General features: G+C 54.9%; 6 protein-coding genes across 6 annotated transcripts; 4 read left to right on the forward strand and 2 right to left on the reverse strand.

The window, feature by feature from the left end:
- Nucleotides 1-151: 151 nt before the first annotated feature.
- On the forward strand, nt 152-1,090 carry HMPREF1541_03370 (uncharacterized protein; the record flags this gene model as incomplete). Its single annotated transcript, XM_008717721.1, has 1 exon — nt 152-1,090. One exon carries the CDS (start codon nt 152-154, stop codon nt 1,088-1,090), a length of 939 nt encoding a protein of 312 aa, XP_008715943.1.
- Nucleotides 1,091-1,212: 122 nt separating this feature from the next.
- HMPREF1541_03371 (uncharacterized protein) lies at nt 1,213-2,900 on the reverse strand (the record flags this gene model as incomplete). The annotated part of the gene is made up of 3 exons (XM_008717722.1): nt 1,213-2,357; nt 2,405-2,767; nt 2,816-2,900. 3 exons carry the CDS (start codon nt 2,898-2,900, stop codon nt 1,213-1,215), a joined length of 1,593 nt encoding a protein of 530 aa, XP_008715944.1.
- A 3,543-nt stretch (nt 2,901-6,443) lies between these two features.
- Nucleotides 6,444-6,956, forward strand: HMPREF1541_03372 (uncharacterized protein; the record flags this gene model as incomplete). Its single annotated transcript, XM_008717723.1, has 1 exon — nt 6,444-6,956. The coding sequence occupies one exon, from the start codon at nt 6,444-6,446 to the stop codon at nt 6,954-6,956; it is 513 nt and encodes a 170-aa protein (XP_008715945.1).
- Nucleotides 6,957-7,625: 669 nt separating this feature from the next.
- On the forward strand, nt 7,626-10,130 carry HMPREF1541_03373 (uncharacterized protein; the record flags this gene model as incomplete). Its single annotated transcript, XM_008717724.1, has 1 exon — nt 7,626-10,130. The coding sequence occupies one exon, from the start codon at nt 7,626-7,628 to the stop codon at nt 10,128-10,130; it is 2,505 nt and encodes an 834-aa protein (XP_008715946.1).
- Nucleotides 10,131-11,457: 1,327 nt separating this feature from the next.
- On the forward strand, nt 11,458-13,108 carry HMPREF1541_03374 (uncharacterized protein; the record flags this gene model as incomplete). The annotated part of the gene is made up of 2 exons (XM_008717725.1): nt 11,458-11,623; nt 11,670-13,108. The coding sequence occupies 2 exons, from the start codon at nt 11,458-11,460 to the stop codon at nt 13,106-13,108; spliced, it is 1,605 nt and encodes a 534-aa protein (XP_008715947.1).
- Nucleotides 13,109-14,081: 973 nt separating this feature from the next.
- On the reverse strand, nt 14,082-14,871 carry HMPREF1541_03375 (uncharacterized protein; the record flags this gene model as incomplete). Its single annotated transcript, XM_008717726.1, has 2 exons — nt 14,082-14,405; nt 14,581-14,871. The coding sequence occupies 2 exons, from the start codon at nt 14,869-14,871 to the stop codon at nt 14,082-14,084; spliced, it is 615 nt and encodes a 204-aa protein (XP_008715948.1).
- Nucleotides 14,872-15,360: the final 489 nt, after the last annotated feature.

The following is a 15,360-nucleotide window of genomic DNA, read 5'->3' on the forward strand; positions in this document are numbered from 1 at the left end:
CTCCGCTTCGCCGGAAGCTCTTGTCTGTTGTGGAATCTTTGCCCGACATGAATCAAACATGGTACAGTGTTTTCGTGATAGTTGGTATTGAGTACCTCTGAACTCCAGTCCTCATCCTCGACCAGCTTGGGCTCCTCACTCATCCCCGAGAATGAAGCTCCCCGAATGCTCGCACTCATCTAGCATCCTCCTGCTCTTCACAAGTCTCGTCCAGCCATCTGCCACCCGCTATTATGCCGCCCTGAGCGACTCATACGCGGCAGGTGACGGTGCCGGGAGTCCTCGCCTACCACCGCACCGCGAATTTGGCTGTGGCCGATTCGACGGTGCCTACCCCGTGCTGCTCGCCAACAATTTCTCCCTGTTGATCCCTCCCTCGGGCTTCACCAATGTCGCGTGCGGTGGCGCTTCCAGCACCAGCGTGCGCACGACCCAGGTACCATACATTGGGGACGCCGACTTCGTGACGGTGACGGTGGGCGGTAACGAAATCGACTTCTTCGTGGTTCTGAATGCTTGCGTGCATCAGTGGTTTCCGGGTGGTGACTGCGACGCTGAAATCGTGCGGGCCAGGGAGGCTGTCCAAGCGGGCACTCTTCTGAGGAGGTATGGCGAAATGATTGCGGCGGCAAAGAAAACCATGAAAGACGATGCTAGGCTCCTCGTCACTGGGTACGCGCGATTCTTCAACTCCCAGACGACACAGTGTGATCATGTGAGTTTCAGTAGGCGCGACCCAGACCGAGTTTTGAGCCGGGAGATGCGAGTACAGTTCAACGCGATTGTGGGAATGCTGAACGACGTTATCGAAGCAAGCGCAGAAGCTCACGGCGCAAGTTACGTCGACATCGATCAAGTCTTCGATGGACACAGATTCTGTGAGGAGGGAGTTGTGGAACCGTCAAGCACAAACCAGACGTGGTTCTTCAATCTCGAATACCCGCAGCCACGCACCGCACCGAGCGCTGGTCAGCACGTTCTACCGGGGCCCATTAAGGACTACCTCGATATGACTCGCGCCTTCCATCCTAATGCTCTTGGACACAAGGCAATTGCCGAGAAAATCGCTCAATTAATTCTCAACCGATGAACTCCAATCACTTCCAGCTTATTTGCCATGCGTTCCCAATGACACCACAAATGCAACGACGAGCGCCGTTCAGATACCGGAAATTCTCCAATGCTCTCTCCAGAAATGGACCAAATGCATATTCAAGTCTCATCCTCCTCATCAGGTCGAGGAGGCCGCTTCATGAATGGGATCAATGCTCCCGCAATGATCGCGGCGGCACCAATACTCCACCAACCTGCCGCTGATCCGACAGACCCATAGATGAAGCCGACCAGCGGAGGTGCGATGGTTCTCGCTCCCGAGCAAGCGGCCATTGCAAGCCCGTTAACTTGGCCCAACATGGCCATCGTTGGGGTTGCATCCTTCAGGAGGATAAGCAAACATGGATAGATGATGATCAGCAGAAAGTTCTGGAGGATTAGGTTGGCATAAATGCCGATCGGGGCCTGCGCGTGTGGTATCATGGTCAAGAATGGCGGGAAAACGTATGCCAACGGTGCCAGAACGGTCAGCAGGACGAATGTTTTCCACACGCCCAGCCATTCGACGACGGGCGCAAACAGGACGCCTTGGACGAAAATCGCCACGATGCCGTTGATTGACATGAAAGCACCGACATCGCGCAGCGTGTAGCCGAGCCCGCCGTGCAGATCTAATGCCGTATCGGAGATTCCGGGCGACGGCTCATCCAGGAGGAAGATGGGCATCAGCGAACCAAATGCCATGGAGTGGTACGACATGAGGATGAGCTGAAGGATGAAGAGAATCATCCATCGGTTATAGCCTTGCGCGGGTGGCGCATCGTCCAGGAACGAGTCCTCGAGTGCGCTACCGCGTATATCGTGAGCGGAAAGTCTCGGTTTGACCGAGGATGCGGTCGTCAAGTTTGACAACCGTCGCAGGTCGACGGTCGTGCCTGTCGTTACGGGTTGAATGCTGGCCATTGATCGTCTTCGAGCTACCGTCTTCTGCTCTTCTCCCTCTGTTGGTGGTGCAGATTCTGGCTCTCGGATAAGTGGTGTTCGTTCGTCGGCCGAGCCATGCGAAGTCTTGGTCGACGCCATGGCGTAGATATTGGTCTCTTTGAGCCATATTATACCGACTACAATCGCAATCACAATATAGGCAGCAGCGACCAAGTTCGGCAGCAGATATGGGTATTCGTCGAAGATTGTGTCCTTGAACGCTCCCCAGGTGTCGGCTGGTCGAGCCAGAAGCCCGCCCATCGAAGAGCCGATGATGGAGCCAAAGAACCACATGAAAGGGATCATGCTGTAGGCCCGGGCTGTGCATTGTCAGTGTATGGGTGTTGGAAGAGGCCAAGCAACTTACGCTCATGCTTGGGATTCTTCACCATCTCGGCCACCATGGTTTGCATGACGGCGACATTACCGTTGAGCAAACCTCCGACCACTCTAGCGGCCAGCGCCACCCAGTAGTTGGTAGCCACGCCGAAGATCAAACTCGACAAGGCGACACCTGCTAATCCTGAGAGAACGATGGGTTTTCGACCATATTTGTCGGAAATGGTGCCCCACAGCATTGCAGTACTGGCCTCGGCAAGGGCGAATCCGGATACCAGCAACCCGGCATAAAAGGCGGCATTCTCTTCGGTGTGTCGCACATCCTGGACGTACAGATAGTTGTAGGCCGTAATGGACGTGAACGCTATGGGCTCAGCTAGTCGACATAACGCTATGACAGGTGAGCGGGAGTTTGAGGGAGAAATTTATAGGCACGTACCAAGGACAGCGAGTTGCTGCCAAGGGAACTTGTCTTCTTCCACCGCCGTCGACGTCGACGTCGAGCTCTCCGCCGGCTCCGACATGGTCTTGTGAACCCTCACAGCGATACCCAGTGCTTGTATACCGCCTTTCTCCCCACGATTCTCCGGTCCAGGTTGCTTCCGGCCTGAAGATGGCTCCTGCACGCGAGGCCGAATACGACGAAATATAATCGTGCCCTTGTATGTGTATTCAAAAGATTGTTTTTTAAAAAAAAAAATTGTGCTTCAAGCAAACAAAAGCAACAATAACAATAATGATCATCGCTCTCAAGGCTTCAAAGACTCATCAACCCACGCCCCCCCCGAAGCGGGGTCAACGGGTCACCCAAAAAAAGTCTTGACCCATTTTGCAGGGGACGGGACCTCATCATGATGGATACGGATCATTTGGGCCGAGCGAGTTGGCCCGTAGTGGCAGCGCAGCACAGCACTGCACTGCAGTATGCATTGCCCCACCTTTGGAACACCACTTCCGCTCAAAGTTGTGCGTTGCGGTGTGTGTCTTTTTTGCCATTTGGACTTGGACGGAGCACGGGGACTGGGAGCAGGCGGTGTCTTGGAGGTGCTTGGGTGCTTGGGTGCTTGGGTGAGCGCGAATCAGGCTAATTGTTTGGCTCTTTGAGTGGAGGGCGATGTTTCGCCGGGTACTGAGTTACGGACTACGCGGGGGCGCGTCGTTAGCTCTGAGATGGATGATCTCGTGCTTGTGCGGCATGGCGTGCAGTAGTACTGTGCATATGCAGTGTACGCCGCGGAGCTAAAGGAGATGGAGTTCCCGCCTGTTTTTCTGTGGGCGTGTGTGGGTGCCGATGTTGAGCCGGCTGCTCTGACTGCTGGTGGGGGATGGTGGCGTTCACCGTTGCGGAGGTTGAATGCGAACGTTGGATTTGGCCGCTGGGGATTCGTTGTTTGCACGTTTCGCGTTGCGGCTTCAGTCTTGAGGATATATCTGCGAAGCTGGCTGTTGTTGAACAGCTTCGTCAGTAACTAGAGATTGGCTTGTTGGCCGAAGCAAGGTGGAGCATCTTCTGCATTTGACTCTGGTAGAGTAGAAATCCCAGCTCATGATATTCGGATAGGTGCCTACGGTAGATTTGGTCGCGGGCAGTTCTTACTCTTCGCGCCCAAGCACTCTCAGTGGCCCTCGTTTGAGGCTGACCTCTGATTCCATATCCCCTCATGTTTCTGCCTGGGTGAGCTTAAGCTGTCGCCGCGAATCTGCCTTGAAAGTAGTCCTAGCAGGAGATGCGTAGCTTCGGCAGTCAACCGGCTCTAACCTTCCTTGCCACTGACGATGTGGCATCGGAAGGGATCTCGAGGATCAGTTGTGCGGCCCTTCGAGAGATATTCAATGATAAACAGCGCAATCTCGCCATTATTCTCCAGCAAGTTTCTCCATTCGGCGAACTTCAAGAGGTCCTCCGACAGATCCTCAATGTAAGCACATACCAACCCCCGAAGCGAGGTGGTAGCGGGCAATATTCCATCGCCATCATCGTTATGATTGATCGTGTTCTTGAAGGTGTACTCGACAGGCTAAACAATTGCTGGTTGGCTCAAAGGCGCAGTGGTCTCGGTGCTATTCATACAACGCTACGGCTTCCAAATCAGATACCGACCACTTGTCTGCAAATACGGCGACTTTCGCGTGCTCGACCACGTCCTCAGAGATTGAGTCGTTGGCTGGCGTGCCATGTCGCATGGAAGCGTGGAACTGTGGCATGTCCCTCGCAACGAACTTCAGCTCAAGGAACTGGTTGGACAATTCTGAGTCTATCTTCGGTGACAGCATTATTCAAAATAGTGTCTCAGGCTGTGACTACTCACAATGAGGCCAGCCAAAGAAGCAAGTCTTGCGCTTCTTTTGCAGATTAGTGCCAGTAGTACACATACTGCGCACATCCGGCTTATGCGCTTCACGCATTTCCAGAGATGTACCGCACTTGCAACAACAATGCTTTCTCGTTCGGGCAGAACTTACATCAACGGCTTTGCAATCCGCAGAGCAGAATGGAAAAGTGTCGTTGAACGCCTCGCTTGTCGTGTGCGGTGCCCGACAAAAACAGCACGAGAAACGTGTGAGACCATGAAAGGGCCGGTCATATTCGGACAGAGCATCATCTGCGTCCAGCTGCATCTTTGATCCGGTAAGAAAATATGCACCGGTGTACATGAACTGCGCAAAGCAGATGAATGTCGAGGCCTCTTCCTCAGGTAGCTTAGCTCTCCGTTCATTGCCTTCTTTCATGGACAGTGTCATCAGCTTATGGATACCTGGTGCTGCGTTCTCGCTGATACAACCTGGATGGATGCAAATCTCGTGCTGGCTGGGGCCGATGATGAAGGTGAATGGCGGGTCGAGCAGGAACCTATAGTCGCTGGTAATACTACGGTTGGCCGGAGTTGCCGCTGGATCTGCAAGAGCTGCCATTGATAGGTTGCCGTGTAAAGGACAACTGAGGGGGTCGTTGGATCTTGAGGCGCGGCACTAGGGTAGAAACTAAGAACGGTATCGTTGATATTCGTCAAAACGGGATTGTGGTGGCTTTGATATCGCTTGAAGATCACCGAAGATGAAGGCGCGGCGTGGATATCGAAGGCAAGAGCGGTGTCTTTGGTCTCCGTCGAAGTGGAGGTAAGATTACTGTGAGGTTGCTTCTCGATGCCAAGACCCCTTTTTCACGCAGCCTCGAGGCGACATCACCTGCCTGCAGTCTGCTCCGTTCTTATGGTTCCCAACAGCTTCCACGCTCAGAAGCTGTTTCAAGCTCGGAGATTGTCGTCGGACTTAGCGCTTGATTTACTCACAATGGCGGCTCCCTCTTCGCAAGCTGGCTCAACGGTAGAGAAGTGAGCCCCAAGAAGACACCTTCGCGGAGAAAGCGTGCTGACTCGCATCCACAGCGAATGGCTTTTTGAGAAGCGTTTTACTTTCATCATCGGCCCGGGTGAGAAGAAAGCGTACCTTCGTCCTAAAGTCATCACACAGGAGTTTTCCAGGCCTCTCCATACTCTCATAAAAGGACCTTTCAAGGAGGCTGAGGCAGGTGAGGCGACGCTCCCCGATTGCGATGTGAGCACTTTTACATACTTCGCTTCGTACCTGTTCACCCGCACGTACAGTCTTCCGGTGAGTCAACCGGTGGTCCATCGTCAGGGCGGTCAGCAGCGCAGCTACCTCCCTGCATATAATTGACCGTCAGTGGTCAGCCTGGTGGAATCGAATTCTGACTCCTTCTCCAGAACAAGTCACAGACCCACCAACTGGCTCCCGAACACGCGAAACACGCGATACTTCGCTTGGGGTTGGTTAGGTTCCACTGTCGCTGGTGTAAGGCAGAGGTCCAGATCTTCGAAGATCCTGAGATTGTCAAGGCTGCTGAGATCTTGGAAGATCTTGAGATCGTCGAGGCTGCTGAGATCTTTGAAGTTCCTGAGATATCCGAAGATGCGGACGACCTCTTCCCTTTCTGCAGCACAGGCTGTTCAGCCCTGGGGAGATACAGCCATCATGTTGGCTACTGCACCGGCTGTGGCTTGTTTTCATCGACACGTGCATTACCATATTCGGATGGAGTGTCAACCATGTGCGGTAAATGCACAGCATCGTTGCAGAAGGTATCGACAGTCAACTTCAAGCTTTCCACATCATACCTCGTTGACTTACCGATGAAGTGGTCATTACCGCAGCCAGGTCATCTACTACACGAGTACGAGGCGTCAGACGACCTCGTGGAGCACGCAAAATTAGCTGTTTTTGCCGACAAATGGGACGTTCAAGGCCTAGAGAAGCTCGCGATACAGAACCTCTACAAAGATCTTGCGACATATGCACCCACATCAGAGAACATCAGCCAGCTTCTCGATCTGATCGCATACACCTGGGAGAACACTCGTGATGACACTGGAAACGATGATGAGCGTTCTGCACGCGTTCTTACGCTCAGAGGCCTGATAGTTGCTTATGTCGAAGACACGGCGGCTGAGCTGAGCAAGATCGCAGGCTTCGCGGACTTCCTAAGAGAGCATGGCGAGTTCGCTCAGCCAGTATTCATGAGACTTGTTGCCAAACGCCCAAGACGAGATAGGCATAGTTGACTTGGGCATTAAAGCCACAGAGAGCGCGCTCGGGTCTGTGGCTGCCAAAACGGAGACAGGGGTGCAAGGTGGATGTCAAGGACGGGCGAAAGCACCGAGCCTAGTGCTGCGATCCGTGCACAACTCACAACGACTAGGCAGAATAGCTCCGAGTTCGTCGATAGTGGGAAGGGAGGAATGGGCGACCTTGATTCATTGCGTAAAGCGGTGAGACACCTTGTGGTTGCCCATGCCAGACTGCTGCTCATCCACGGCGGGGTTAGCGAGATGCTGCTTTCTGCGGATAGAGCCTTCCATATGAACCTGTTGTCAGCAATGGCAGAGAGACTCCCTTGATTGTAAGGAGAATTCTTGGGGAGAATACAAATCTACGGTGGCCCATTAGAGCGAGATACGTCGCAACGTCATGAAGTGCAACTGTGGAGCAACGCGTTCTCAAGCGCGTTCTGCCTTCTGCATGGCCCGCTGGCTCCCTCACAACACTTCACCTTGTGCACCCAAGCATTCATACATCTAGTGAACATTTTGAGCACTCTGAAAAGCGAAAACCTCGAGATTGTCGCCTCTCTTTCGATCGGCAACAGGTACTGCCCGTAGTATCCACAAGCCATGCCACAACGCATCACCAAACACGACCCGGCCATCGAAGAATAGTACAGCAGCAGCAGCATGTACCTCCCTCGCTCATTGATCTCCCACCTGTACACTCAGCTAGTCAGAACATATCACCCGCTATCTTCACCTGTGCTCATACTCTCCTCGCTTGATCCCGACGCAATATGCGCGTGTCGCATCTTTGCCGCGCTGCTCAAGCGCGACTACATTCCCCACAAGATACAGCCAGTCGCCGGATATGACGACCTTGCTAAGGCCGGCGAGACGCTGGTCCGACCCATGAAGACTACGGAGGGAGGCAGTGGTGGTGTTGTTGTATGTCTCGGTGTCGGTGGGCTGATCGACCTGTCCAACATGCTCGGACTCGACAGCGAAGACCCGTCCGAGTCGATGGGCGGAGTTGAGGTTTGGCTTTTCGACGCCAGAAGACCGTGGAATCTGCATAATGTCTTTGGAGGACAGCCGCCTATGCAGGTACTGCAAGAGACGGACGCGAACTCAAGACGAAGGACAGCTGGTGTTGACAAGGGTTGTCTACAACGATCATACAAACCTGGAAAGGGCGGTATTATCGTCTTTGATGACGGCGATATCGCCGACGAGCTCAATGCTGAACGAGACGCCTACTCTGCTCTGGCCGAGATGCCTGATATTGATGAGGACGTCGAGGACGATGACGATGAAGAAGATGAGGAAAATGAAGAGCGGCAAGACGAAACGAATAGCTCAAAGAAACGAAAATCTTGGTCAGACCGCGACGAAGAGGACATGAGCGAAGATGACGGAGAGCGACCACGACAGCGGCGAAGAAGCAATTCTGGATCTTCGATTGCTTCACCAAACAGGACACCGCCATCATCACAGCCCTCCTCCCCGCCTGTTGTCCCGAAGCAACCCACGGCTAGGCAGCTACGAAAACGGCTAATCAATCTTAAACGATCTCATGAAGCTGTACTGGACAAGTACTACTCCATAGGAAATTCCTACTCTGAGCCCATCTCGTCACTGGCCTATTCGCTCGCTTCTGAGCTTGGTCGAGAGGACAACGACATGCTATGGCTGGCGATTGTCGGTGTCACTTCATTGGAACTTTCCGGCTGCACGTCCACGGGCTTGGGTACATCACGGCCCAAAGCTAACCACCTGCCCAGCGACTACCACAAGTCCTGGAAAGCCACTCGCTCCTCTCGTACATATGCACTCCTACGAGATGAGGTACGACGTCTCAATCCGCCGCCGCTAGGCGACACACATAACTTGGGATTCAGCAGCGCACCATCATCTCCCTCCGACCACTCGATACGACTGAGTCCAGACCCTCGCTTTCTCCTTCTCCGCCATTGGTCATTATACGACAGCATGCTGCATTCGCCATACCTTGCGGCCCGCCTCCACATATGGAAGGACGATGGAGTGAAGCGTCTTCATAAACTTCTTGCCAAGATGGGCGTGTCCCTCTCGCAGTCCAAACAAACATACACACACATGGACATGGACTTAAAGAAGGTGCTGCGCGAACGCCTGCTGCAATATGCCGGTGCCTACGGCCTCGATGAGATTGTCCCTTCAGGCAGTGGTCTGGCAACCTATGACCAGGAGGGCTGGGGCTTCATTCGCTCATGGGGTTGGAAAGCTCAGCTCAGTGCAACCGACGTTGGTGTCGTATTGGCTGCAATACTCGATCTTGGCACGGGACCCAATGCTCACTTCAGATCTATTGCGACCAACCCCATGTCCGGCTCCTCTCAGATGTCAAGCAAGACCGAGGATGTTGCCGACCGCTCTGAAGTGCTTGTGCCCCGATTCTTCGCAGCTTACGACGCTCTGGCCCCCAACCACCCAACACAACTTCTGGCCGCGATTCCCACCGCACAGCATTTACTACGTGCCATACAAAGCACAGGTTCCAGCCTTTTGCACAAGCGTCAGCTTCGGCATTTACGCGCTTTTCGCATGAGTGTCCTCAAAGAGGGGCCAGATTTGGCATTGTTCGCCAATAGCCCAGGCGCTCTGACGAAACTGGCTTTGTGGCTCAGTGAGTCCATTGAAGTTAGTGAGCGCGATCGCAAGGGCATCGACGAGGCCACGCCTTTCGTGCTAGCCGCCTTGGACGAACGAAGGGGCACGTATCTCATTGTCGGCACTGGTGGTGGCATCGGCTCGGCAGCAGATAGCGAAGCCAAAAAGGAAAAGGCAGCCGCCAAGGAGAAGAAAAAGGCCGAAAAAGCAGAGGCTCGTAAAAAGAAGCAGGAAGAGCGTGAGAAGCGGAGGGAGATCAGACGTGCGGCGCTGGGAGAGGATGAGGAAGATGACGACACGGAGAGCGAGAGCGAGGCGGAATCATCCGAAGACGAGAGTGATGATGAAGTTGAGGATGAAATAACCAAGAAGCGTGGCTACGGCCACAACAGGTTCGGAATTGCGTTCCAGGAGGTCGTGGAGGAGACGAAGGCGAGAGTCAAGATCGACAGCTTTGACCACTGCGTTGTGGAGGTGCAGAAGGAAGACTTGACCGGCTTCCTCGAAGGCCTGAGTCTCAAGAGCGTTGTTGGCCGGTGATGGGAACAAAAAGTGGCAGGCGATATTGTTGCAATCTCTGCCTCGTGGCAAGCATATCGTGTGGTGAAGTGTCCATGATCAGTCAAGCATAGCACGGCGTTAGAGGAGCTGTTCATTCAAAGACATGTCAATATTGTTGCAGAAGTCGTCACACAGATAGGTGTTGCGGTGATGCGCAGTGACACTAGTGGTGCCAGCAATACATATTGGGAATGTTGAAGTTGATTCGACAAATCTGGATGCCTCGAATCATGTAAATGCCTTTCCGTCGAGATCGAGGTCTGAGCGAGAGAGCTCACGACAACAGCAGGATGTTCAGCCTCGTCTGCTCATCCTGCCTCACCTGCCGCCGCCTGTCCACTGTGAAACTTAGCGATAGCACACAAGGAGAACGGGTTGAGGCGAGGGGAGGCGAGTCGAGGCGGTTCCCCGGTCGGACGCCTGATGCCAAGAAACGTCCAACAATTTGCTGTAAATCGGGCGGGAAATAGCCTAGACTGCTTCCTTCGCGAGACACGCGTTAAAAAGCTCTGAAGGATTCCGAGTCGCAAGACTGCGTACCCCTGTCCCGCAAGCTCGAAGAAGATCAAACTATGAAGCAAACCGTTGGGCCACGACGTTGGCCAGGCTGACTAGGGACAGCCTCGTCTCCAACTCGGTGTCGAATATCGCTCTCCTTTACAGCTTCGAAGACAGCCTAAGCACTGCTCCGTTGTCCATCCTTTTGCTCGACATGCTTTTCCGGGCCTGGAAAAGGTTGCAGAACCCCAAATGAGTGCGGAACATCCCACTTTTCTCCTCACCCCTACCATGGCGCTGGTGGCGGCTTTAGCGTTCCCCTGAAACACAGCTAGCTGCGAGCCTTGCCCGTCCCGCACGTCTATCAAACAGCCTCGACCAACGCGAACGGGGTGTCAAATCTGTCTATCAACCACCTCCTGCATCTCGCTTAACATCAAGGAGCCAGTCTCTTGTGCTGTGGGACTCTGGCACGTGTTTCCGCCCCATCGCGTACCTGACCCTACCCGAAAGAGGGCCACTATCTGGCATGTCTCGAGCAGACTGGTGGGAATTCAACATGATGTGGACCCTGGTCGAACTGTACACCTAGCGCAATGGCCACGGCAGTGAATTTTGATGCCCCGACCGGTAGGTCGATGTTGAGCCATTGCTAAAATAAATCGGCGGCTCGAGGGCTCGTCGTGCCATCCCAGCATTCCCTTTGTGGTTGGAGCCCACATCTATACAGCAAGACCTCCTCTCAGGTGGCGATGTTACCTTCTGATGACTCTACTGGACGTATAGCATCAAGCTCAGTGCGATCGCCATGAGGTTCCTTTTACTCGGCCCTCTATTATTCGCCGGGCTGTGTTATTGTGCGGATCAGGATGTGCTCACGATCCTGAACCAGCAGGCCGGCATTTCCACCTTCATCAGTCACCTCGAAAGCTATCCTGACCTAATCGACACCCTCAATAATGGCACCTTCACAGGTACATGTCGCCACTGCCAGCCGTGACCCACACTGACAAGCTATAGTTCTCGCTCCAAGCAATGATGCCTTCTCAGCGTTTGCGACAGCAAACCCCGAACATGCCAACGACACCAGCTACATGGAAGCCCTGATACAGTACCACATCGCTCTCAACACGCACCCTTCAGCGGAGTTCGGTCTCACGCCTCTCTTTCCACGCACTCTCCTGACCTCGCCGGACTTCACCAACGTAACAGGTGGCCAGCGCATCGAGCTCACAATCCAGGACTCCAGACCGACGATCCTCTCCGGCGTCAAAGCCGCCTCCGCCCTCCAACAACCAGATATCTTTTTTCAAGGAGGCTTAATTCACGTTATCGACAGTGTCCTGACCATTCCGGACTCATTTCCCAGCACAATCACCCGTGCGAAGCTCAACAACCTCATCGCCCTCCTCAACAAAGGTGGTTGGCTCAACCCCTCCTCCCCTGCCATCACCATCATCAACGACCTGAGTGACCTGACCGTCTTCGGACCAGACTCCCCGCAATTCGGCGCCGGCTTTACCGGCTTCGATGCTCTGAGCGAGAATGAACTGAACGCCATTTTCCGGTACTCCATCGTCCAGAACTCACCACCACTATACTCCTCCGAGTTCAGGAACGCAAGCACCCACCGCACGCTGCAAAACCTGAGCCTGACCTTCACCGAAGCAAACGGCGGCTTCTACGCCGACGCCGCCCGCATCACACAGGTCGACTACCTCGTCTCCAACGGCGTTCTACAGGTGCTCGACATCCCGCTAAACCCCGACACGACGGGCATCGGTCCCGTGGTCAACACACCGGAGCCTAAATCCTCATCGAAAGGTCTCAGCCCAGCCGGCGCGGCAGGTCTCGGCATCGGCATCGGCGCCATCATCCTCGGCGGCGGTATCGTCGTGGCCCTCGTCCTGCGCAGCCGCCAGCGCCGCGGCCTCCCCCTCTTCGGCAACCCCCGCCGCTTCGGCCAGGGCCAGATGCGCCTCCCCGAGGAGGAGACGCCGGGGATCCCCCGCAACCGCCGGCGCAGCGGTGGCAACAGTGGGCGACACAGCACGGCGCGCGCACTCGAGCTCAGCGACGCGGCACCACCACCCCGCTACGGCGCGCACGAACTCGACAACAAGGGATCCACCCCGATGGGCTCACCGGGCGGCGGCGGCGGCGGGCGGGGAACCGTCCACGTCGTAGAGCTGCGCTCGCCGCGGGAGGACGGCGCGAACGGGCGCTCCACGCTCATGACGACCGATGTCGAGTACGCCTCGACCACGGGAGGCGGCGGCACGGTGAGGGCGGTGGACCGCGATGGCCGCACCGTCACCGTCTACGACAATCGGGGCCGGCCGTTGCCGCCGAAGCCGCCGAGTCCGCAGGAGATTGATGGCGAGGAGCGGAGTCGCATTAGTATCAGTATTACGGGGGAGGCGCCGAGGCATTTGGGGTTTCAGGCGAGGTTTAATTGAGGAAGAGGAGGCGGCCGAGGAGGAGGCGCGTAGGAGAGAGAGAAGGTCTGGTGTCTAGCCTGGGCGGGGACAAAGGCTGTGTGTCGTGGTGTTGTGGCGACAGGCAGACATGGACAGGACATTCGAGTATAGAAAGGGGTGGGAGCAGGGCGAGAAGGCGACCACGATGAGAAAAGCATGTTCATCAATGTGCCAATACGGAACGACTGTACGATTATTTTCTCCCAACATACCCATCTACCTACCTACCTACCTACTTGCCAGGCTAGTGGGTTGGGTTGGGCTTTCCTTTCCCTTGCGTGTTCCTTGCGTGTATGCGTAAGCCTCACTGCACGCATGCCTCACGAAGCGACGCGGCTCTAGCTGTCAAGATACGAAGCTTCTTCTCTTATCCTTTCTCTTTCTCTTTCTCTTCCGCTTTGAATGGCGCAGCACAGCGCAGCAAAGCGATGAAATGGAGCCTCGCGTCGAATATTGGATGACACCAACAAAGTGAATGGCTACTCGTTATATGTCTACCGGTGACCGATTTGTCGATAGAATAAAGGTACTGTACTTTGCCACATTCTACCATCAGTATGGTGCACCGCCAACGCAGATACACTAAACGCCTCGCAATTGCACCTAAACCATTTCAAACGACACTGCTGGCTCTCGGATCGATTGTCTGTTGGCGCCCCTACCACAACCATTTACATCGTGTAACGTACAGCTGGAGCGGCTGGCGTTCCAGATTACCGGCGAGTCCCTTTCGAGGGACACGGGAGTTGTGCTCGCCATGCGCCTGCTCAGCGGCTGCCGCCCTCTGCGTCTGCTCTAGTCGACGCAGCACTTGCTCGTCCTCGCTTCCACAAGGTCAAACTGCCTGAACGATGCGACCGAGCACCACCGCTTCCACTCGAACAGCTCTTACGTCTGTGCTGCTCTCGGTGTCTTGCGTGCCCACCTCCGCCCGATACTGCTCCTTTCCTCCTCACATCTGACTCCTGCGATCTCCACCCAGGCCCGCATCCACCGGCCCACCACTCCCATAGCCCGTCTCCACGCCGTCATAGGCTGAGCCAAACTCATTCTCGCGGAACTTGCTGCCACCGACAGTCAGGCTGTCGTTCTCGGTGGGCTCCAATTCCTTTTCTGCGTTGAACACGTCGCGCGTGGAGAAGGACTCGCGCGCCGAACGGGGAAGCCCGGAGGTGGAGTAGCGACGCAGGCGCTCCGAGTCGGTGCCCTCGATCGGGGGTGTGGCGATGATGGAGGGGCCTCGGTTCTGGTTCCGCTGCGAACGTTGCATCCAGAGCTATTGGAGAGAGTGCACGTCAGTAGGACTTCGTCAAAGGACGTGCTGAACAGAGTCCAGAGATTGTCTTTGGCTTGTCTAGGTGGACCACCGGACTCGGAGATGGGTAGCAAGATGTGTTTCTTCCCGGTCTCTGTTGGGGTCTCTGGTGCATGTGTCAGAGGTGACAACTTACCGGCATCAAGCCGCCGCTCATGCCAGGCCCTCCAGGGGGCTGAGGCATATCCATTCCTCTATGGACTATGCTGTAGGCCTTGCGCTTGCGATATCTCCTCCAATAGACCAAGGCCAGAGTCATGGCCGTCAGCAAGACTACGCCGCCGATAACACTGCCGATGATGATCCATTTATTGGAGCTAATACGGGAGTCGACATCGTCAATAGCATTGTTTGGATTGTCATCGGAGAGGCCAGCGTCCGTCAAGCGTGAGACGGCATGGTCGATCTTCTCATCATGAACCGACATCGTGGCACGTTAGAGAACAAAGTAAGACGCGCGAAGTCGTCAATCAACAGCGATGAGGAGGAGCGACACAAGGGACAGCACCAGAGGCACCAGATAAAATAAGATCAATCCGCAAGCTACAGGCTCAACGAAGGTGCAGTCAAGAACCTCGCAAGCCCAAATTCGGGCTGCCTGATCATCAAGTATGTTGCGCGCTCACCCCCACCGGCTCCCGGCTCGCGGCTCGCGTAGACGATCCTTGGGGAGTCAGCTCGACTAGTCAATAGTATGAGTATTCTGTCAGAATCCCAGACGCAGAAGTCTGGATGTGGACAGAGCTGAAACTGCAATAAAAGCCACAAACTGCGCTACGAGACAGTGTTGGCACAGCGAGGTAAGCACTTGTCCTGTAATGAGAGGCTGTACGTTGCTAAAAGAGGGGACGAGATGTGTAGGTAAGCAGGAGACTGGAAATAGACCAGGTCGATAAGGCTGCTTTAGACTCTGTAT

This window comes from Cyphellophora europaea (genome assembly GCF_000365145.1).
Source record: "Cyphellophora europaea CBS 101466 unplaced genomic scaffold supercont1.3, whole genome shotgun sequence".
Classification (NCBI taxonomy): domain Eukaryota; kingdom Fungi; phylum Ascomycota; class Eurotiomycetes; order Chaetothyriales; family Cyphellophoraceae; genus Cyphellophora; species Cyphellophora europaea.